The sequence below is a fragment of the Phocoena phocoena genome, chromosome 5 (genome assembly GCF_963924675.1).
Source record: "Phocoena phocoena chromosome 5, mPhoPho1.1, whole genome shotgun sequence".
Classification (NCBI taxonomy): Eukaryota; Metazoa; Chordata; class Mammalia; order Artiodactyla; family Phocoenidae; genus Phocoena; species Phocoena phocoena.
Window position 1 is genome coordinate 29,808,544 of NC_089223.1, and position 24,538 is coordinate 29,833,081.

The window sequence follows — 24,538 nt, forward strand, 5'->3', positions numbered from 1 at the left end:
GCAGGCACTAAAGAAGAAATCTGATTGGTTGAGTGAGTAATCACATAACAAAAAGCATATACCAAAATGCTTTTCCACACAGCAAAATTCACTCATCTAACAAAATTCAGTTTAAATGTCATTGTTTCCCCTATAAATTTAGAATTTATTACTCCTTACTGTTGTCATATCACTTAGTTCATAATACTAGAGTTTGAATAGTATTTACTATCTGATGTCATGGTTATTTATATGTATCTGTTTCGCTGTTTGTTCTGAATTCCTTGTTAATATTATGACTTATTCAGGTCTGAATTTTTATCATGTCAGGTGGTGCCACATACCAAGCAATAAACAATTTTTGCTAAAATAAAGTAAATAAGGGGAGAACTTCCACTCTGGCTAAGACAGAGTAACTACAATTTACCCTACAAAATAAAACTATGGAAAACACCAAATAAAATAAAAGAAACAACAGTTTTTAAGACACTAGACCTCAGAAAACTAAAGAGAGAGATCCCTTAGAGATGGAAAAAAACAAGGAGTCCTACAGTTTCCCAGGCTCACTGTTTTAAGATTTCTAGCCCAAAACACAGGGAGAGGGAAGCTAAGCAAAGACCAGTCCAGTTCAGTTCTCTGAGTTGAAGAGACAGACCTGTGTTTGAGAGAAGGTGGTGAGAGTTCTTAGGACTAAGTACTGAAGAGGAGAGGGCTGAAAAGAGAAAGAACACTAGACATGTGAAGGATGTTGCCCTCAAGCATTCTGTAGAGCACCACTCACTGCAAGCATGTAAGGAAACTACCCAAGGCCAGAGAAAGAACGACAATGGGAGAGTTCAATATCCCTCTCTCAATAACTGATAGGACAAGTCGACAGAAAATCAGTAAGGTTATATAAGACGTGAACAACACTATCAACCGACATGACCTAATTGACATTTACAGAACACTATACCCAATGACAGCACAATGCACATTCTTCTCAAGTGTACTTGAAACATTCACCACAACAGACCATATTCTGGGACATAAAACAAATTTCAAAAAATTAATATCAGTTACTTGCAAACTAAGTAACATCTTTCTAAATATCCCTGGTTCAAAGGAAAAGTCAAAAGAGAATTAGATTTTGAACAGAAACAAAATGAACATACCACCCATCAAAATATGTGAGATGCTGCCAAAGCTGTACCTAGAGCTAAATTTATTGTACTAAAAGCCTGTATTAGGAAAAAGTCTAAAAATCATTGACCTTAAGTAAAGCAATAGTAAATAAAACCCAAAGCAGAAGAAAGGAAATAATAAATATCACAATGAAAATCAAAGAAATAGAAAAAAGAGAAAGAAAAATTCATGAAGCAAAAAAAGAGAGAAGACACAAATTACCAAGATCAGAAATAAGATAGGCAACATCACCACATATTTTGCAAACATTAAAAGAATAATAAAGGAATATTATGAATAAGTTGATGCCACTAAATTGGACAACTTTGATAATAAATGAAAAGAGCTCTAAAGTATTAAAAAAACTGACTTTGTAGTTTAAAAATTCACCAAACAAAATTCCAGGCCTACTTGACTTGGCTAACAAATTCTATAAAACATTAAAGAAATAAATACCCATTTTACATAAACTATTCAGATTATGATGTGGAGGAATGACTTCCCACTCATTTTGAGGCTGGCATTATCCTGATACCAAAACTTGTCAAAGGTGTTAAAAGAAAACCATAAACCAATGTTAGTCATGAATGTAAAAATTCTACACAAAATCACAAAATTTTACCAAATCAAGTTCAATGATATATGAAAAGGATAATAATACTTCATGACCAAGATGAGTACATCATCAGAATGCAAGATTGGTTTAACATCCAAAAATTATTGTTTTAACATTAAACACCAAATTAAACTAATAAGAGAAAACCATTCCTGATAAATACTCTCAGCAAACTAGAAATAGAAGCTAGCTTCTTCAATCTGATAAAAGGTATCCATGAAAAACCTACAAGAACATCATATTTAATGATAAAGGACTGAATGTCTCCCCCACCCTCAGATCAGGATAAGGACAAAGATTTATGCTCTCATCACTTCTATTCAACATTATGCTAGATAATCTGGCATGGGAAAAGAACAACCCCCTCCTGAAAAAAATCCAAACTATAGGGTTTCCCTGGTGGCGCAGTGGTTGAGAATCCACCTGCCAATGCAGGCGACACAGGTTCGTGCCCTGGTCTAGGAAGATCCCACATGCCACGAAGCAGCTGGGCCCGTGAGCCATGGCCGCTGAGCCTGTGCTCTGCAACGGGAGAGGCCACAACAGTGAGAGGCCCGCATATCGCCAAAAAAAAAAAATCCAAACTATAAAGAAATAAGTAGGGAATTCCCTGGTGGTCCAGTGGTTAGAACTCCAAGTTTTCACTGCTGAGGGCAAGGGTTCAATCTCTGGTAGGGGAAATAAGAGCCCACAAGCCCTGCAGTGCAGCAAAAAAAAAAAAAAAAGGAAGAAGTAAACTGTCTTTGTTTTGCTGACAATATAATTGCCTACATATAAAATCAGACAGAAACTACAAAAATCTACTAGAATAACTGAGTTAAATAAGGATGCAGGATACAAGATCAATATCCAAAACATCCTGTATTTCTATCTGCCAGCAATGAACACTCAGAAACTGAAGTAAAAATAATGTTTCCAATAGAAAATATGAAATACATAGGTATATATCTGAAAAGAGGGGCAATATGTATATACTGATAGCTACATAAGATTGCTGGAAGAAATTAAAGACTATATAAATGCAGAGACATTCCTTTTTCATGGGTTAGTAGAGTCAATATAATTATGATGTAAATTCCCCCCAAATTCATCAACAAAATCAAATCCAATCCCAGGACAGAAACTGACAAGCTGATTCTAAACTACATTTGGAAATTCCAAAGACCTACACTGTCCAAAATAACTCAGAAAAAGAATAAAGCTGGAAGACTAATACAACCTGACTTCAAGACTTGTAAAGCCAGTAATCAAAGACCCTGTGGTCCTGGCAGAAGGACAGTCAGAGGTGAAGAGAACAGAAAACAAAGTCCAGAAATAAACCGACATACAGATGGGTAACAGATTTTAGACAAAGGTGCAAAGGTTATTCAGTGGATAAAGAATTGTCTTTTTAATGAATAGTGCTGGAACAAATGGATATTCACATGCAAAATATGACCTATGAATATATTCAACAGCATGGATGAATCTCAAAATAATTATGCTGAGTGAAAGGAACCAGGAAAAAAAAGGAGCACAAACTGGGTAAATCTATTGACAAGTTATTCTAGAAAATATAAACTAGTCTATATTGATCAGTGGAAGCCTGGGGGTAGGGAAGGTAGAAGAGAAGGAATCACCAAAGGGCAGGAGGAAATCTTTTGATTGCGGTGATGATTTGAAGGAGATACATACATTATATATATATATATATATATATATATATATAAACATAAAAACTGTACACTTTAGGGAATTCCCTGGCGGACCAGTGATTAGGCACCCACACCTTCACTGACAAGGGCGCAGACTGAATCCCTGGTCGGGGAACTAGGATCCAGTAAGCCATGTGGTGTGGCCAAAAAAAAAAAGAAGAGCAATAACTAATAAGTGCTCTGCCAGTATTATATATCTAGTAAGAAAAGAGATGCAAACTAAATCACTAGCTATACAATATTAGTATATCATCTGAAAGAAAGAATTAAAAGAATAGGTGCTGCAATTGGCTAAATAAGGGCCCCCAAAGATGTCGACATACTAATCCCCAGAATTGTGAATACATGGCCTTACGTGGCAAAGGGATTTTATAGGTGTGATTAAATTAAAGGTATAGAGATGAGGAAATTACCCTGGATTATCTCGTTAAGCTAATGTAATCACAAGGTCCTTATAAGAGAGAGGCAGGAGGGTTAAAGTGAGGGAAGGCAAATGATGATAAAAACAAAGAAAAAGAAGGAGACAACAGAAGCAGAGTTGAATATTTGAAGATGCTGTGTTGGGGAATTTGAAGCTGGAAGAAGGGGCCATGAATCAAGGAATGCAGGCATTAGAAGTTCAAAAAACTCAAGAAAATGTATTGTCTCCAGAGCCTCCAGAAGAAACACAGTGCTGCTAACCAAGTTTAGGCTTCTGAACCTAAAAAACAACTATTATTCAAGCCACTATATTTGTGGTAATTTTTACAGTAGCAATGAGAGACTAATACAGGCTCTACAGTCAATGTGGTTCTTTGTTCCCAACGGTAAGTGCTCAGTCTATTAGGCATATAGTAAAAGTTCCTGATATTGATGGAAACGATGGATTCTTTGGGAATGGGAGAACGTATGAAAGACAACTCACTGGATATTTATTCCTGTGGACTCTAGATATCTATGGGTAAAGTCCAAAATTCAGTCTGTGTCCAATCTTTAGAGCCTCCTTTGAAAACCCGGGAAGAATACTCACATAAACTATTCCCCAGGCTGACTTTAAAACAATATAAATTCTTTGGTGGGTTTGGAGGGAGAGAGAGAGGTATCAAAAGACCTCAAGTGAATCTTGGGTTTGGGAATGATTTAGTGTTACCAAATCATACTAAACACAGGCTGGGACCAGACAAGCTACAGACAGTGTGCACAGAGCAATCCGCTGTTGTTTTTTGTTTGGTTTGGTTTTTAATTAGGCATGTGGCCTAGGTCTTATGAAAAAGAGAGAATGATAAAACAAATTCCAAACCACAAACTTGATTTTCCAGTTCCTTTCTGTTTTTATCGTATGTTAAACTTTGAAATATATACTTCTTTTTTTCAATCACTAAAAAGCCACTTATTAAACTGCCTAAAATATTCCAGGTAATATTCCCAGCACATGTTAATGAACAAAAATAAATATAATAATTTCCCTAATGGCATTTATAGGTTAAGAGTCTGGGGCGATTTCAAAAGCAATTACTATTCATTGTCACAAGGGCTGTAACATGGGAAGTAGAGGTTGTTATAGGAGACATGGCAGGACACCTAAACTAGAGAAGGAAACAATATATATGCAAGAGGCTTAGAGACAAGATAGACAAACACTGAGAAGAGCATGAAGCACAAAGTGAAAGCATTCTAAACAGAAAATGCTATATGACTGCTTTAGCATGATACCAGCAGAGCCAGAAAATCCCAGGACATACTCACAATGAAGTAACAATCTCTTAAATTCTACGCTCTATGAGGACAGAACCCATGTCTGTCTTTTCTATTATTACAGCCTCAGCAATTAGCACAATGCCTGACACATAATAGGTGTTTAACAAATATTAGTTTCAAAATTAACCAATTTTGAAAACTTAATCAGAAAAACATCAATAAAAGGAAGGATGGAAGGAAGAAATAAGGAGGAAGAAAGAAAAAGACACTTGGAATGACTGACGAATAAGTAACTAAATGATTTCATGAAAGTCATTCAGTCAAGCTCAAAATGGTGAAGATTTTGAGTCTTGGTTTTGTCAGAGATCACTTGTACAATCTCCAACAAATTATTTAACCTCTCACCAACTGTTTCCTCACCTATAAAATGAGGTAAGGCATAGATTAGGTGCATCCAACCATACCTTACAGTGTTAAATATGACTATACCAGGTGTTTTCAAGGAAAGTGCATAATACGTTAACCTACGTGTTGTTTCTAAGACACAGAAAGCATTTGGTAAGAATTTACTGAACTCTGAAAGTAAAGTAAAAAAATTTCTAATTCTGAATATGCAACCAAAAAATTTTATTTTTAACATCAAGCTTTAATTCTCAATTAACCACAGCTAGAGGGAAACAATGTAAGGGAAACCCAAGAGACAATCTCTCAGTATTTTCTCAGAAGTATATTCTTCCCAGCAAAAGTTACAAACCTATGGAAAAGCAGCAAGAAGAATATCGAAAAAAATTACATACCTTTACCTAAACCACCTTGTTTACTTATCTTGCTATATTTGCTTTAACATGCTTCCACTCAATCTCTCTCCCCCATGTTTATTTATTTATTTATTTTTTGCTGGACCACTTGACAATTAGTTATAGACAGCATGACGTCTCAACCCTTAAGCAAACGTATCTCCTAAGAACAACAATGATATTTTCTTATAAAACAATACAATTATTATTTAGAAATAGTACTAATTATTCAGAAATTAACTATTAAAACAATATTATATATAATATTGAATCTATATTCAAATTATTCCAATAATATTTATAGCTGCTTATGTGGTGGTTTTGATCCAGGTCCAATCAAGCATCACTTTCATATGTAAGTAATATTTGAACACTGGTATGTATCATTTACTAAAAATTCAATACACTTAAAAAAAATAACCCAATATAAGATGATGAGAGATATAGGGGGGCAGGGCAGAAAGCTAGAAAGAGTCCTAGATTATAAATTAGGAGGTTAGGTTCCACTTTGATTTTATTCTAACAAGCTTCCATTGGACCAATATTCCCTTTTCAGGCTGTGGAGTGATTTTCACATCATGAGATGATTGTAGAGCAATGAGTAAGAAACCCATGATCTCTTGATGTCAACTAGGATGGGACCCTTCTTATCTATATTATATACTGGGTTCTAATTAAGAACAATATTTATAAGGCTTTTTATTGGTGATTTGATTTTTGCATAAAAAAGTTTGGACACAAGCAAGCTAAATAAGTAAAACTAAAAAAATAAGTAAGTAAAAGGTAGGTAGAAAGAGTAGAAAAAGAAAAGAAAAATCAAATTCCCAAAAAATAAGAGTGGCACTCACACCTGTACTTCTTGAAACAAAACATCAAACATGGATAAACCTTTCAATGTTGACTGAAGTAGCAAACTATAAGGTGTAAAAACAGAAGCTTTATTATTTGAAAAGTCATGAATGTGTCTAAGCCTTCATTTACTCCAAGGCAAACTAGAAATAATAGTATCCACTTTACAGGGTTATTGTGAAGATCCAATGAAAGTTTTGTAAAGGAATTAGCCAGTGCCAGGCAGACTGTAAGCACTCAAAAACCTAGTACCAATTACTAACATTAAGAAGTTACATAATAGTTGTAAGTATAGACTCTGAGTCAGACTACCTGGGTTCAAATGTTAACTCAAAAGAGAGGGCCCAAATCAATAATCAGAAATGAAAACAGAGAAGTTACAATTGACACCACAGAAACACAAAGGATCATAAGAGACTACTAAGAGAAGCTATATGACAATAAAATGGACAACCTAGAAGAAATGGACAAATTCTTAGAAAGGTACAATCTCCCAAGACTGAACCAGGAAAAAACAGAATATATGAACAGATCAATTACCAGTACTGAAATTGAATCAGTAATTTAAAAACTCCCACCAAGCAAAAGTGCAGGACCAGATGGCTTCACAGGTGAATTCTACCAAACATTTAGAGAAGAGTTAACACCTATCCTTCTGAAGCTATTCCCAAAAATTGCAGAGGAAGGAACACCTCCAAACTCATTCTATGAGGCCACCATCACCCTAATATAAAAACCAGACAAAGATACCACACACACACAAAAAAAATTACAGGCCAACATCACTGATGAACATGGATGCAAAAATCCTCAACAAAATACTAGCAAACTGACTCCAACAATATATTAAAAGGATCATATACCATGATCAAGTGGGATTTATTCCAGGGATGCAAGAATCTTTCAATATCCACAAGTGAATTAGTGTGATACACCATATTAAAACACTGAAAAATAAAAACCATATGGTCATCTCAATAGATGCATAAAAAGCTTTTGATACAATTCAACATCCATTTATGATAAAAACTCTTCAGAGAGTGGGCATACATGGAACACACCTCAACATAATAAAGGCTATATATGACAAAACCAACAGCAAACATCACACTCAATGGTAAAAAGCTGAAAGCATTCCCTCTAAGATCAAGAACAAGACAAGGACGCCCACTCTCACCACTTGTATTCAACATAGTTTAGGATGTCCTAGCCACAGCAATCAGACAAGAAAAAGAAATAAACGGAATCCAGATTAGAAAGGAAGAAGTAAACGTGTCACTGTTTGCAGATAACATGATGCTATACATAGAAAATCCCAAAGACACTACCAGAAAACTACCAGAGTTCATCAATGAATTTGGCAAAGTTGCTGTATACAGAAGTAATAACCAGAAATCTAGTGCATTTCTATACACTAGCAATTAAATATCAGAAAGAGAAAAAAAATTTTAACATTTTTATTGGAGTATAATTGCTTTACAATGGTGTGTTAGTTTCTTCTGTATAACAAAGTGAGTCAGCTATAGGTATACATATATCCCCATATCCCCTCCCTCTTCCGTCTCCTCCCACCTTCCCTATCCCACCCCTCTAGCTGGTCTGGTCACAAAACACTGAGCTGATCTCCCTGTGCTATGTGGCTACTTCTCACTAGCTATCTATTTTACATTTAATCAACTTACTTTAATAGTAACATTTGCCATATTTGCAATAATTTGTGTTAACATCTCCCTACTCCTTTAAGCCTCAGGCTCTAATGCAAACCAACTATTGTTGCTTTCTTCTCACAGGTAATCTGTCTGAAATAAATAAAATGCATATGAAATAAGATTTTGTTAGTTTAACTTGTTCATTGTCACATAACCAGTTAGTGAAAGAGTCAGGAATAGAAATACAGATGTCACACTAGTGTTCTTTCCACGAAATCACACTGATCTTTTACCAAAGGAAAACTAAAGATGGATGAAAAAAAAAGCCTTCTATTTCCTTATTTATGGCTATATACAGTGAGAAATTAAAATCATTGCTTTTAAGCTATTTATAATTTTCTGTTCACTTTCCCATTGCCTCTCTTAGACAGAAAGTTCTATGAGGGCAAGAAACGTATCTGTTTTACTCATATTGGTTTTTGGAGTGCCTTACTGTGCACAGTAAATGATGCACAGCTGGTGTTAAACAAATATGAATAGAAAAAGTGCTCCAATAGGCAGGAGAAACAAAACTTGAAACAGCCAAGTATCAGCTACAAGAATAGCCTACAGTAGTCTTAAGTGGAAGGGAGCCCTGACAACAAATTGCAAGTTTGGCTAAACTACTGCTGTGGTTTTCAAGTGATTTTTGTACTGGGGTACTTGTTAAAAACACAGATTGTATGGTTCCTCTCCAGATTTACATGAAACCACTAAATTTTCTCAAACTCCTTAAAGAATTTCATCTGCTTCCAACCCTTTAAGATACTTCTGAAAATTTTTGATTTTACCAAAAATTATACCAGGGACTATTAAAGTTCAAGGACTCCCCACCCAAGTTACAACTTAAAATTACCTATTGAGCTTCAAATTTTTCTAATCGAAATATTCAAAGTAAATTGTTACAGAAAAGTGTTCTTTACAAATAGAAACCGAAATTTCCAAGTCTGTAACTATTATCTACAGTACATCTCTTTTCAGATATATTCTATTTCTACTACATTTTTTCCTAATTTCTGAATTAATATCATCCTTCATAAAATACCACCAGTTGTGATAAAAATATTTTTGAACTTTACTGTTTAAATTTCTTGCTGCTTTGGTTGAAAGAAATTTATCTGATTTAATACCTAGCATAATGATAAGTTTAAGATAAGTTATGAATGAAGACAAGTAGTCTACCTGATTAAAAAAAATTTATTTAGGATATACTACAGGCTCATCACTAAGCTAGGAACTATGGCAATAGCATAAGTTAAACATCTTATAATCTACACACAAAACAAACAACACAGTATACTGTCAAGCAAAATTCTGCAGCATATACTGTGCATAACTGTCAGAGAACTCAGGAGGAAAGACTATCAAGAAGAACAGGAAGAGACTTCACTGAATAATGAAACTGAAAGGGGATTGCAAAAATGTACACAAACGTTTTGGTGTCTTTAGTGAACATACGTGCAATAATTTGTATTTCTTTTTCAATGTGTTTTTTTTTATGGTTGCAATTTATTAACTTTGAATTGTTGGTACTTAATACCATAACTTATTTTATTGTTTATTTCTTTAAAATTACTTTGTAGCAAAAATATTTTACCCAAAATTATTATAAGAACATATTCATTTTGAATACTGTAAAACATGTTAATGGCCTATAAAATTATGTATTTTTTGCCTTACATTATTAGAAAATATAGCTATTCAATTCTCATATACTCAGCATCACTGATTTACAAAACATAACAGTCATACATTTCTGATAAGTCATTCAGTGTACTGTTAGATTTGACTAATAATAAAAGTTGTATCATAAGCATGTATAACTATATAACACAACTACACCGTGGCCATAAAATATGAGGGAAAAAGAACTGCTCCTCAGTACTGACACAATACCAGAAATTTCTTTGCAGCAACATGGATGCAACTAAAGATTATCATACTGAGTGAAGTAAAGTCAAACAGAGAAAGGCAAATACCACATAATATCACTTATATGTGGAATCTAATATATCTAATCTAAAAAAAGAACTTATATATGAAACAGAAACAGACTCACAGACATAGCGAACAGACTTGTGGTTGCCAAGGGGAAGAGGGAGTTGGTGTGGGGGGAGACGGACCGGGAGTTTGGGGTTAGCAGATGCAAACTATTATATATAGGATGGATAAACAACAAGGTCCTACTGTATAGCACAAGGAACTATATTCAGTATACTGTGATAAACCATAATGGAAAAGAATATAAAAAAGAATGTATATATATGGATAACTGAGTCACTTTTCTGTACAGCAGAAATTAACACAACATTGTAATCAATTATACTTCAGTAAGAAAATAAATTTAAAAAAATATCAACTTATCACGAAACTAAGAACATGAACAAGTCTCATTATGTTCTGGGCATAGGTATTTAATGTGCTTAGTGTTTGAAACTATTCTTTTCATGTAAACACTTTCAAATACACCTGTTTTCTTTAACTGACATCTCCATAGATTCCTCCATTTGTTTTGTAAGCTATTGATTTTTTTCTTTCCTTTCTAAGAAAGGGAACAAGGAGGGGGTAAATGGAAAAAATGTTCGGTTTATTAAGCCATCTTACAATGTTATTGTCGGGATTGGTTATAAAGAATTTCTAGCATCATCAGAGCTCCAGAGAGAGCAATGAGTGGTGCTTGTACTGATGTCAAGTACTAGCTCCCAGGGGTGGGTAGGAATAAAAACAAAAGCATTTGAAAGAATAAGATTGAGTATATTATACCTATGACTAGAGATCTGCTTGATTACCCACGTACTATAATGAAATCAAATGCCTAAAATGAACTCTTGATAAGGAAAGCGTATTAGCACTTTAATTTCTCTAGAAATTCACTGGTATTGCCTACTTAATAAAAAATTGGAGATGAAGAATGTTTTCAAAAGACATAATACACTTCCGTTGAAATGGGAAACACATATAAAAAGATGAGTTCAATATTAAATTTCACCAGCGAAATTTTTTTAATCAGAAATTATTTTCAAAAAAAAAAAATCAAGGTTTTTTTTTGTTGTTGTGTTTTAAAAAGAGTAACTGATATAAAACCAACACTGCCGTAGTCTTAGTTTTTTATAGGTCAAGTACATTAGCTACTGCTTTCTTCAAACAATGGTATATAAAAAGAAAATGGGATATTTCCTACAAAGATTAAAAATTCTTTAGGCCTTTCCATTCCTTGGACTCTGGATTTTAAAATGACATAGTACAAGATAAAATAGTAATGTTAATATTGATAGTTTGCCCATTACAGGTCAGCTAACTGTCCACTGGAACAGTTACAAAGCTGTTAGTTTCGATTTCACAAGGCCAATCAATACAGAGGCATACTGTTTCAATTTTGCCTGCATTGATTTTTTTTTTTATAACACTCCAACCTTACAGCATTCATCTTTCTGAAAGAAGGAAGATTTGATTTACTGAAGAAAAATTGGAGAGAGCATCACAAAGATTTTACCGGCAAGCTTGTGACACAGAAAAAAGATGAATGTCTTTCAGGAAGAGACGCCTCTAGCTTGAGGGCATCCATTAGAACACATTCAAGCAATCTGAAATGGAGTTTCTTAAAGCAGCAGAAATCTAAACCTAAATACAGTCTCCTAAACTAATCAAAAGCATTCAAGAATCTTGATAAGAGATTCTCTTAGAAACTCCTAAACCTTATTACTTCTAAGATAATTTATGTTTCTAGCTCTATCCACGCATTTTTCAGAGAAGAAGAGAACCACCTTCTTTCCCGGACTAATACCAAGAGAGAATTTCCATGGTACATTAGTCAGCCTATTAGAATGCAATGAAGGACGATATGAGAAAAGGGTAGTATGTCCTCTGAGACTTCCATCCAGTGTTCTCCATCATCTCTCCTCATCCTTCTTACATTCAGCCACTTTACCAGGTGTCATCTACATGAAAGATGATTTGTCTCCTGACCCAAATAAACACAATGCCTGCTCCATGCACCGGAAAAAAATTACTTCTGCCACTCTGTTCATTTGTGGCCTCTTTCTTGCTTATTCCACTATTCTTATCAAGCTCTCTCTGTTTTCACCTGAGCCTCACTCCAGGTGACAGTAATGTATGGATGAACAGGTACTTGTCTGTCCCATTATTTCCTGAAATCTCTAAGCATTTGAAAAAATGCAATGACAGTAAAGGGCACACAGTTATAAGAGCTCTAAGGGAGGAATACTTTCTTTACCTGTCAATGCAATAGTCTAGGCATCAAAGAAAGAAGAGAGAGAGAGAAAGAGAGAGCTCCTCTCTCTTTCTCTTGTGGCAAAAGCTGGTATAAGCAGGATATTAAGACACAAATTGCATTCAGGCAGGTCACTAGGTGTCAAAAGATATTAGATGCCTGCTGTGAGGAAACAACAATTCCCATCTGCTTCTGAGAAAATAATATTTTCATTTTCAGTTTTTATTGAATGGAAACTTTTGGGAATATGTCTTTATAAAGGGTATTAAGTCTAGCAAGTATAACATGTTCAAAATGGCTATAATCATCATTGTGTTATCCATAAAGCAGCAGATTTCATTTGGTCTCTTTAGATGGGATAAATTGGATTCTTTTTTTCCCAGCTTGCAGTTTTGTTGCAGGACCAGATGTTTCTCAAATGCCACATGCTGAGGCTCCTATACTGAATGTAGCACCTGACCTTCTCTATAATTGACTAAAAATATTGATGTAATGGCATGGGTCTGATTGTGATTTATTAAAACCACTGCCGATCCCAGGCCAGCTGCCAGGATTGCAGCCGGCTGATCGTGTGGCATTAGAAAAGCCATCAATAGTGAAACAAAACAAATGACATTAATGGGAAAGTATTAGGCCTACATAGCCATGGCTACAAGGAAATTATGTGGATTCCAAAGGAGGGTCAAAATAAAAAATGCCACAAATGAAATTTCTATATATTCTAATATGATTGAATTTATAAGACAAAATGCTACTATAATTCTTAAGATAAAACACAAAGGAATTATACTTAAAATAATTTAATCCTCTTTACTAGAATTTTGCTCATTGTGCATATTTCTTTTAACAGGCTTAGGATAGTTAAATGCATTATAGCTACAGTATGACTCTGATTTCTCTCTAATGCCATTTATGTTTTCTAGAATTATGCTAAGTGAAGAACAAAGTACACTGTGTTAGTCTCATTTATTATAACCATGTCCATAATTTACAAGCTGATTATGCAAGCCTCATACAAGGGAAATCAGAATAGTTAACCACTCAAAGAATGGTAAGTCAGCATACGTTTTATCAACTACATTTTCTTACACAGCTTCCTAAAAAAGGGCACCAAGGTCTAGAAATCCACTCTAATTGGAATTAATACTGAAAAGGCCTATTTTAAGATAATTGTATTAAAGGCATTAGGGAGCAACCAGGTATTCCAAATAAGTAACAGTTGAATGTGACACTGAACTAAATACAACGACAAAAATATCAGCATGGAGGCAATGTGCCTTGTTAAGCATTGTTTTAAATAAAATCTAGGTAAGTTATGAGATCTATAAAGAGGAAAATATCAATTCACTAATATTAATTTTCCTTTCAATGATGAATCATTTGTTGTTGCTTTTAATTAAAAATGTACACATTTAAAAGAAAACAGTTTGACAGCTGTTTTTACTCAAGAGTAAAAAAGTAAAAAATGTTCTGTAAATTTGGGGAAATATTAAAATTTCAGAATTCAATTTTTTCTGGCTTTATAGAATAACAGAGTTGAACCCTTGAACAACTCTATTACAGAAACACTAATTAGTTCTAGACAAATACATTTCACAGTCCATTTAGTTCTCCAAGATACTTTATTACACCAAAATCACTTCAGAAAAACACTTTCGTGTTGACAGCACAGGTATACTGAGCTATACAATGGTATAGCTATCACGAGAAAGAATTTTGATCTTATAAAAATGACCCCTTTGGCATAAGTTGCCTAAAGGCTTTCATTTTAAAATTGTAAAACTCCTTTTAGGTCAAAAACAAAAATTTTAAGCCTAAAAAAAAAATGTAACAAACATATATTTAGTTCCCAGTATGTGCCAAGCACTGTACATCAAAGTAATCTTCTAATTTATTCAGTACCAGGTGTCAAAATGACTATAACAAATCTGTTACATTAAAGTATCTGGAAACTCTAAAATCCTCAATACAACTCCCCTTCCACAGTCCCCTCCAAACACACACCCATAGGCTTTTACATGTTGCAATATAAGGCACTAGAGAGCCCTGACCCAGTAATTCATGTCATTCCCATGACCATTCTTGCAGCTGAGATCAGCTGGAACAGTAATTAAAACAAACAAACAAACATGGTTTCTGCTTTTACTCAGTCCTTTTGCCTTCAAGACCTTGACCTGCATTCCTTCCTCTGAACACCAAAAATGATATGCCCAGAAATGTAATTCATTTTATTTAAGTATTCTTCACAATAAGCATGATGAGACATATCTACTCTATATTAGTGAATACTTGTACTCAAAACAAAAACATCCCATATCAGATAGGTTTCAACTCAACTAGTTTAAAGTTCAGCTTAAAAAAAAACTAAAATCTTTTTCTGTTTACTGGAAAATCTCTAAAACTAGACTTTGATGTCTGCTAGACACGTGAATTGCTTAAAACACAAGCAGAAACCAGTTACGCCTATATATAATATACAAGTAATTTGCTGTTTTCTTTTGTGTTTGTCTTCCAGAAAAAGTTATGCAGAAATGAGGAATTAAAAAATATCTTTCTAATGGGAAAATAAAGAACTTTTTCATTAACATTACTTAAATGAGTCAAAACATGTTCCTAAGACTTGTAGAATAAAATATTCCAAAAAGACTAAATTTTATGATTTATCTAAGTTCCTTAGTCCTAGAAAGTAAATATTTTGTTTCTAAAATTAGAATAAAAAATTGCACGTTCAGTTTGGTAATCTTAAAAGGAGGTAGATGTAGTAAATAAAATTTTAAAGATGGTATTGTTTCATCATAGCCCTGTAATTTGCAACAAAACAACACATATTATTATGTTTTCAAATTTATGTGTTAAAAACTCAAAAGTGTAAAATAGGGAATAGTTTCTTTAAATAAAGTATTGTACTTGTATGAATTCAGATATAAGTGCAACCAGTAAAAGCAGTTTACACTACTTCCCTTAATAGTTCACTTCAAAGTAAATAAATATATGAGCAACTATTCTTTTTGAAGTAGTTGAAGGGAATTGAAATCTCCACAAAGATCCATAACTATACCCATACTGATTTTCTCCTTCCCCTTTGCTTTAAATTCATTGCAGAAGATAAAATACAAAATTAAATTACTTTGTTCTTCATCTGGCCTTGATCATATCCAAAGCCATTTATCTAAACCAAGGACTTCTACAGAAAATCAGTGGCCAAATCCTAAAGGTATAACTTTACCTCACTGCAGAATTTCCCCAGGCTCCATGCTTGTCTGTGAGAATGTTGATAATTTTCTGGATTAGCTGAGTTGCTGTCACATGGTCTCGATATTTGGCTGCTCTTATCAAATGATCACACATCTTCTCATCTTCTCGTCTGTCTGCTGAATACTGGGCACACAGTGACTTGGATAGGAAAAAGAAATATCCATTAATACTATAAAAATATGGAAACAAACCCTTTACATGCATTATGAAATAATCTCTAATATGAACTGAACCAACCAAAACTTTAAAGTGACTTTTACATCACTCTTTAACTGAACTGACAGAGTTGGTGATCTACTCTCATTACAACAATACCCCAAGAATTTATTTCTCTGAAGTCACTCATAAGATACACTCAGAAGTGGTTAATATTTAAGCAGAGACCTGAATAAAGAGAAGAAGCCAGTCGTGTGAAGATGCAGGGTCCACATTACAAGCAGCATGAAGGGTGGTTGCAAAGCACTCAAGCAAAGTGAATAAAGGGAAGAGTGGTATGAAAAGCATTTGGAGAGGCAGGCAGGGGCTGCATCATTTAGTACAGTGTAGTTATGGTAGAGTTTAGATTTCATTCTAATGCAATGGAATACCAGTAGAAGGTTAATTACAGGAGTGATGTGATTGATTTACATATTAAAATGATCACTATAAGCTCCATTTAGAGAATGGATTGTAGTGGGACAAGAGGGTTAAGGAGGGAGGCTACTACAAGGCTACTGCAGAAGTCCAGAAAAGAGACATTGGTGGCCTGCAACAGTAAACTGAGCTGGTTCTCAACACCTTTAGAAAATGACAAAAACAGTTTGGTCTTTTAAACCCCAGCTCTGTAAAATGGACCACCAGCACTAGAATCACCTACAAACTTATTAAAAATGCAGAATTATAGGTCCCACTCCATACCTACTAAATCAAAATCTGGATTTTAATGAGATCCCCAGGTGATTTATACATTAAAGCTTGAAAAGTACTTTCTTAGATATCAATTTTGCCACAAAATTTTAGGATTCTTTAGCAATACTCAGTACAATACAATCACTAGTTTCCAAGTTGCTTATTTCTTTTCTTTTGGAATTCAGACACTTGTGGTGTCATGTTTATGGTGCTATACTACCTAGTTAATTAATTGTTTAAAATTAAAAAAACAATTAATGTAAACTTAATTCTGGTCACAGAGTCTATTGGGATCCTTTCCCTTAAGCTCCAAATGAAAGCTCACATATACATCCACATGTATACACAACCTATGATGAGTAATAAAAATTTGATGTTGGAGCCCTTTCCTACTGTATACCAGTTTAGATAGATTGTTGCCATACACTATCCCCAGCACTGTCCCAGCAATAAGAGAGGGCCTTAACTGTCTTAAACCAATGAGGGTAATAATCACACCCACACTGACAAACTGTCTAAGGGAACAGCACTTGATCTAATTGGTGCAATTAAGAGGAAAGGTCAGAAGTTTTGCTGGGTAATTCCTTCCTTCCTCTTACAGTGTAAAAGAGGAAGTACATAATTCCAGGAGTATTGAAAGCTCTTTCTGTAGGAGAGAAGCAAGCCTGAGGATGAAGCCAAAACCCAAAGGGAGCAGAGCTATGAGAATTACAGAAATAAAGAGTAAGAGTTTATTCCAAATGGAATCATGAACTTCTGGATCAAAGACCAGCCTACCTTTATACTTTCTGTGAGACCTTTTTTTTTTTTCCCTAAGACTTTTTACTAGAACCTGTAAGCTCCTCTTCAGTCACTGAAGGCCAGTGTGAAGTGGGTTTTCTGCTCCTAACACCATAAGCAACCCAACTGATATGGTGTTTACGTACATGCATAAGGAATCAAATATCTCTTAGTCTGTGCAAAACACTAGGCTATAGGGATAAAAAGTTGACTTAGCTTGACAGCCTTTGCCCTGGAGAATCCTCACTCCTTATAGACTATGAGGAGGGAAGTGGGAATAAAAGTACAGTAGTCCCTTGCTATGGGGTGGGGGGAATAGGATCCAGGACCCCTACAAATACCAAAATTTGCAGATGCTTAAGTCCCTTTCACACATATCATATACTATATACTATATTCAATATATATATTATATATGCATATGAATAAACATAAGATTGGGAAGCAAATCAAAAACCAGATTAAATCATCCTTGGTAGTATCTCTTGTCGGTCTTGGGCAACTAACTCACTTTACCTCGCCAGGTCTAACTGTTTTCATCTGCACAATGAGAGATTATATTAGCTCTAGGAATTGTACAATTGGAAGATTTTGGCCAACCTCTAAGAGGTTAGTTTTTGTACACTAGTAAAGGCAAAGTACTTCTTTTACCTAAACACTGATATGAAGAAAATAAATCATGTTAGAAATTAGATTTATAAGAAATTAAAGGCAAATGCTGGATAGTACATTAAAAAGACTGAGCCAAACCATAGGACAATTCAGTTTGTCAAAAATATGATTTGAGCAAATAAAAGAAAATATTATTAATAAATACTTGAAGGGGAGTAGTTTAAGTGAAGATAACTAGGGAATGATTCCATTGTAACAAAAATGTCAACTGCTATGTGATATTTTCAGAGATTCATCCCAGAACTAGGCAACAACCTACAGGTTATTTCACATCTAACCCAACCATACACTGAAACCAATAGGACAACAGGACAAAATGGGAGACATTTGAAGAATTTTTATACCTTCACCATTCCCTACTATATACATTGTCTACCCTTGTCTAACCTTACCTGACAAGAGGAAATTAAAATTACTAATGGAAATTAGAAAATAACTGGCTTCTAAACTCCCCTGAAACACCACATACCTTCATATTAAATGTACTATTTTAAAGGCTATTATTTCTGTATTTTATTAATATTAGAATAATTTAACTTTATCAAATCATATTTTGCAAACATTTGGTAAGCAACTAAAGTTTGCTTTAAAAGGCATAATTCTATAAAGAAGAGCTCAAGGTATGTTAAATAGTAAAATGGTTTAAAGTGTTCCTTAATGGATCCTCCTTTACAATTTAAACAGCAACTTTTCATATCTGACATAAAATCTATAGATATAAATCACATTAAAGGGCTATTCTTTCCTGATTATCAATCTCTGTCTCATTGTGGAACATTATAGTCACATGTAACCTTAAAACATGATAAAAGGAAACCAAACAAGAATGTTTTGTAAAGATATACTGAACTTGTATCTATTCTTTAAAACTTAAAAATGGAATTTGAATATATTCTTATTAAAAACCAATAACAAATTCAACATATGACATATCACTCACAGTCAAGTACAGATGAGGAATTCTGCTTCAAGATCAAACACACGTTACTTATTGAAGGAGTATATATTTGTGTGTGTGTGCTTGTGTTTAAACTTTGAGTGGAGGTACCCCAAGAGACCTTGCCAAAATGTACCATCTATCAATAAAATCAAGGGCCAGGTCTAGTACTTGCATTCAATTTTACTTTACATCAACTTTTCTATATTCCTATTTTAAGCAACACATAAACTAAGTAATAAGACGTCACAATAACCCCCAAAAATCTGAATCTTAAAAACAAAAGAAATAAGCATCTTGGAAACTACTAATTCAAATATAATTGATTATTGCTAAAGAAATCTAAGATTTATTAGCATAGAATTAATAAAATATAAGATAAATACACCTAGTTTTGAAACAAAATTCACTTACTTGCAGGGCGAAAATAAAGAGAGAAACAATTTAGACTGAACATTTATAATTCAAGTAACTATTCTGGCTCTTTAAATGTAAATAAAGAAATGAAGACAATACCACATTCAGTCTTTCCTTCCAGATGCTACGTCTCTACCTAAGTTTACTATGTGCCCTTTTTATGAAAGCTCAGAGAGGAGTGAACTTAAAATTAAGCAGATTTTTCTATTATCCTTCTGCTATCACTCTGATCACCATTCTTGGTGGTCAGACGTTTTCTGCATCATTTCCCAGTATGCTGGCATTTTCTCAAGACTTTGTCATATGTCCCCTGGCAATATCCACTCCCATATCATCTATTATTATCAACTTAGATCTAGCTGTCAAATTTTTCATATCTAACACAGCTGTTTTCCTAAATTCAAACCCACAATTCTATTTGTAGGATAGTTTTCAATCATTCAATAAGTACCTAAAATTAAAAATGTACAAAACTGAACCTACCACCTTTATCCGAAACATGCTATTAAACTGAAAAGGGAAAGCTTTTCTATTTCTGTCATCTGTGACTTCTCAAGTTCCCGCACTTCATACCCCACCACTACACTTAGCAAAACCTCTTAACCACTCTTATCACTGTCCTAACGTAGATCTTTATTCACTCACAACTCAGCTCTTCAAATAATCTTCTCTCATTTTATGAGCAGTCCCAGAATTGTTCCTAAAAGAATTTACCTTGGTAAAACACAGATATATTTATATACCCCATCCTCAAAAAAAACATGATTGTCTAAAATATCAAACAATTAGAACCAAATTTTACTAGCTAGATCTGTGTGTGCGTGGCCTTCTTATAATTCACTACCATGGCATATAATCTTTTACATGCTTGTCTATCCATCCTATATGCCAGATACACTCAGATTATACGCTATTTCCGAAATATCCTCAAGACATTTTCAAGACCCAGAAAGTATATTTCTCCTACAGCTTTTACAGGTGAAACAAGAATAAAGATGTTTATTGAGAATGTAAGATGGGAATTTGAAAGGCAAACTACTAGAGAAGAGGAACTCATGCAGAAAGATATAGAAATAGATCCTTTTGATTCTTTGGCTGAATATAAAAATGGAAAAAAATATGAAAAATTCCAAAATAATTGGAAATTAAGCAATTCATCTCCAAGTAACAAAATATGGAAAAAACATGAAATGAGAAGGAAAATTAGAAAAATTTGTGGGAATTGGCCACAAGAGCATTTAAAATAAAATTTATAGCTTTCAATTTTATATTAGAAAATATTAAATACTGAAGGAAGAAATAATACAAATATTAAAATCAGATGACAGAAGCTAAGGAATACAGTGCATCCAATTTTGCATTAAAGGGATAGAAAACTAAACACTAGTATAATTTGCCCAAATAAACACAAAAACTTTCAAGAAAATACTACCTATAAAATGGATTATACATCAGGATGAAGTAGAGTTTATCTATGAAATACAAAGCTGGTTTAATATTTAAATATCAATCAGTATAATTCACTATAAAACAATAAAAAAGGAGAAAAACATATCACCTTAATCGATTTTTTTTAAAAAAGCAATTAAGGGAGAGGACTGGGGTTGGCAGCGTGAACACAGCCTGAAGGGGGCTAGTGCACCACGGCTAGCCGGGAGGGAGTCCGGGATAAAGTCCGGACCTGCCAAAGAGGCAAGAGACTTTTTCTTCCCTCTTTGTTTCCTGGTGCGCGAGGAGAGGGGATTAAGAGCGCCGCCTAAAGGAGCTCCAGAAACGATCGAGCGTGAGCCTCGGATATCAGCGCGGACCAGAGAGACCGGCATAAGACGCTAAGACTGATGCTGCCGCCATCAAGAAGCCTGTGTGCGAGCACAGGTCACTATCCACACCTCCCCTCACAGGAGCCTGTGCAGCCCGCCACTGCCAGGGTCCTGGGATACAGGGACAACTTCCCCGGGAGGACGCACGGCACGCCTCAGGCTGGTGCAACGTCATGGTCACGCCAGCCTCTGCCGCTGCAGGCTCGCCCCGCATCCAAACCCCTCCCTCACCCTGGACTGAGTGAGCCAGAGCCTCCAAATCAGGGGCTCCTTTAACCCTGTCCTGTCTGAGTGAAGAACAGACGCCCTCAGGCGAACTACACACAGAGGTGAGGCCAAATCCAAAGCTAAACCTCGTAAGCAGTGCAAACAAAGAAGAGAAAGGGAAATTTCTCCCAGCAGCCTCAGGAGCAGCTGATGAAATCTCCACAATCAGCTTGAGGTACCCTGCATCTGTGGAATACCTGAATAGACAAGGAATCATCCCAAATTGAGGAGGTGGACTTTGGGAGCAGCAATATACATATTCTCTTCCCTTTTCCTCTTTTTGTGTGTATATGTATGCTTCTGTGTGAGATTTTGTCTGTATAGCTTTGCTTTCACCATTTGACCTAGGGTTCTGTCCATTTTTTTGTTTTTTTTTTAAATTTTTTTTCTTAACAATTATTTTTTATTTTAATACATTTATTTTATTTTATCTTACTTTATTTCATTTTATCCTCTTTCTTTCTTTCTTTCCATTTTTTCTCCCTTTTACTCTGAGCCATGTGGATGAAAGGCTCTTGGTGCTCCAGGGAGGATCAGTGCTGTGCCTCTGAGGTGGCAGAGCCAACTTCAGGACACTGGTCCACAAGAGACCTCCCAGCTCCACATAATATCAAATGGCGAAAATCTCCCAGAGATCTCCAACTCAACGCCAAGACCCAGCTTCACTCAATGACTGGCAAGCTACAGTGCTGGCCACCCTATGCAAAACAACTAGCAAGACAGGAACACAGCCCCATCTATTAGCAAACAGACTGCCTAAAATCATAATAAGGCCACAGACATCCCAAAACACACCACCAGACGTGGACCTGCCCACCAGAAAGACAAGATCAAGCCTCATCCACAAGAACAGAGGCACTAGTCCCCTACACCAGGAAGCCTACACAACCCACTGAACCAACCTTAGCCACTGGGGACAGACACCAAAAACAATGGGAACCTCGAACCTGGAGCCTGCAAAAAGGAGACCCCAAAGACAGTAAGATAAGCAAAAGGAGAAGACAGAAAAACACACAGCAGAGGAAGGAGCAAGGTAAAAACCCAACAGACCTAACAAATGAAGAGGAAATGGACAGTCTACCTGAAAAAGAATTCAGAATGATAGTAAAGATGATCCAAAATCTTGGAAATAGTATACAGAAAAGGCAAGAAACATTAAACAAGGACCTAGAAGAACTAAAGAGGAAACAAGCAATGATGAACAACACAATAAAGGAAATTAAAAATACTCTAACAGGGATCAATAGCAGAATAACAGAGGCAGAAAAACGGAAAAGTGACCTGGAAGATAAAATAGTGGAAATAACTACCACAGAGCAGAAAAAAAAAAGAATGAAAAGAATTGAGGACAGTCTCAGAGACCTCTGGGTCCTTAAACGCACAACATTTGAATTATAGGGGTCCCGAAAGAAGAGGAGAAACAGGAAGGGACTGAGAAAATATTTGAAGAGATTCTAGTTGAAAACTTCCCTAATATGGGAAAGAAAATAGTTATGTCCAGGAGGCACAGAGAGTCCCATACAGGATAAATCCAAGGAAAAACATGCCAAGACACATATTAATCAAACTGTCAAAAATTGAATACAAAGAAAACATATTAAAAGCAGCAAGGGAAAAACAACAAATAACACACAAGGGAATCCCCATAAGGTTAACAGCTGATCTGTCAGCAGAAACTGCAAGCCAGAAGGGACTGGCAGGACATATTTAAAGTGATGAAGGAGAGAAACCTACAACCAAGATTACTCTACCCAGCAAGGATCTCATTCAGATTTGATGGAGAAATTAAAATCTTTACAAACAAGCAAAAGCTGAGAGAGTTCAGCACCACCAAACCAGCTTTACAACAAATGCTAAAGGAACTTCTCTAGGCAAGAAACACAAGAGAAGGAAAAGACCTACAATAGCAAACCCAAAACAATTAAGAATATGGGACTAGGACCATACATATCGATAATTACCTTAAATGTAAATGGATGAAATGCTCCCACCAAAAGACAAAGACTGGCTGAATGGATAAAAAAACAAGACCCGTACATATGCTGTCTACAAGAGACCCACTTCAGACCTAGGGACACATACAGACTGAAAGTGAGGGGATGGAAAAAGATATTCCATGCAAATGCAAATCAAAAGAAAGCTGGAGTAGCAATTCTCGTATCAGAAAAAATAGACTTTAAAATAAAGACTATTGGTGCTTCCCTGGTGGCACAGTGGTTGAGAGTCCGCTTGCTGATGCAAGGGACATGGGTTTGTGCCCCGGTCCAGGAAGATCCCACATGCCGCGAAGTGGCTGGGCCTGTGACCCATGGCCGCTGAGCCTGCGTGTCCGCAGCCTGTGCTCCGCAAGGGTAGAGGCCACAACAGTGAGAGGCCCGTGTATTGCAAAATAAATAAATAAATAAAGACTATTACAAGAGACAAAGAAGGACACTACATAATGATCAACGGATCGCTCCAAGAAGAAGATATAACAATTGTAAATATTTATGCACAGAACAAAGGAGCAAGTCAATATATAACACAAATACTAACAGCCATAAAAGGGGAAATCGACACTAACACAATCATAGGAGGGGAATTTAACACCCTACTTTCACCAATGGACAGATCATCCAAAATGAAAATAAATAAGGAAACAGAAGGTTTAAATGATACACTAAACAAGATGGACTTAATTGATATTTATAGGACATTCCATCCAAAAAAACAAGAATACACATTTTTCTCAAGTGCTCATGGAACATTCTCCAGAATAGATCATATCTTGGGGTCACAAATCAAGCCCTGGTAAATTTAAGAAAATT

At 35.2% G+C, this 24,538-nt stretch overlaps 1 protein-coding gene across 4 annotated transcripts in view; it reads right to left on the reverse strand.

Annotated features, from left to right (window-relative positions):
* LRBA (LPS responsive beige-like anchor protein) overlaps positions 1-24,538 on the reverse strand; it is a 748,187-nt gene that overhangs the window by 374,857 nt on the left and 348,792 nt on the right. For all 4 annotated transcript variants that reach the window (XM_065877627.1, XM_065877625.1, XM_065877628.1 and 1 more), the window contains exon 36: positions 15,922-16,088. In XM_065877627.1, the coding sequence (XP_065733699.1) occupies positions 15,922-16,088 (167 nt within the window). The remainder of the gene's footprint in view (positions 1-15,921; positions 16,089-24,538) is intronic.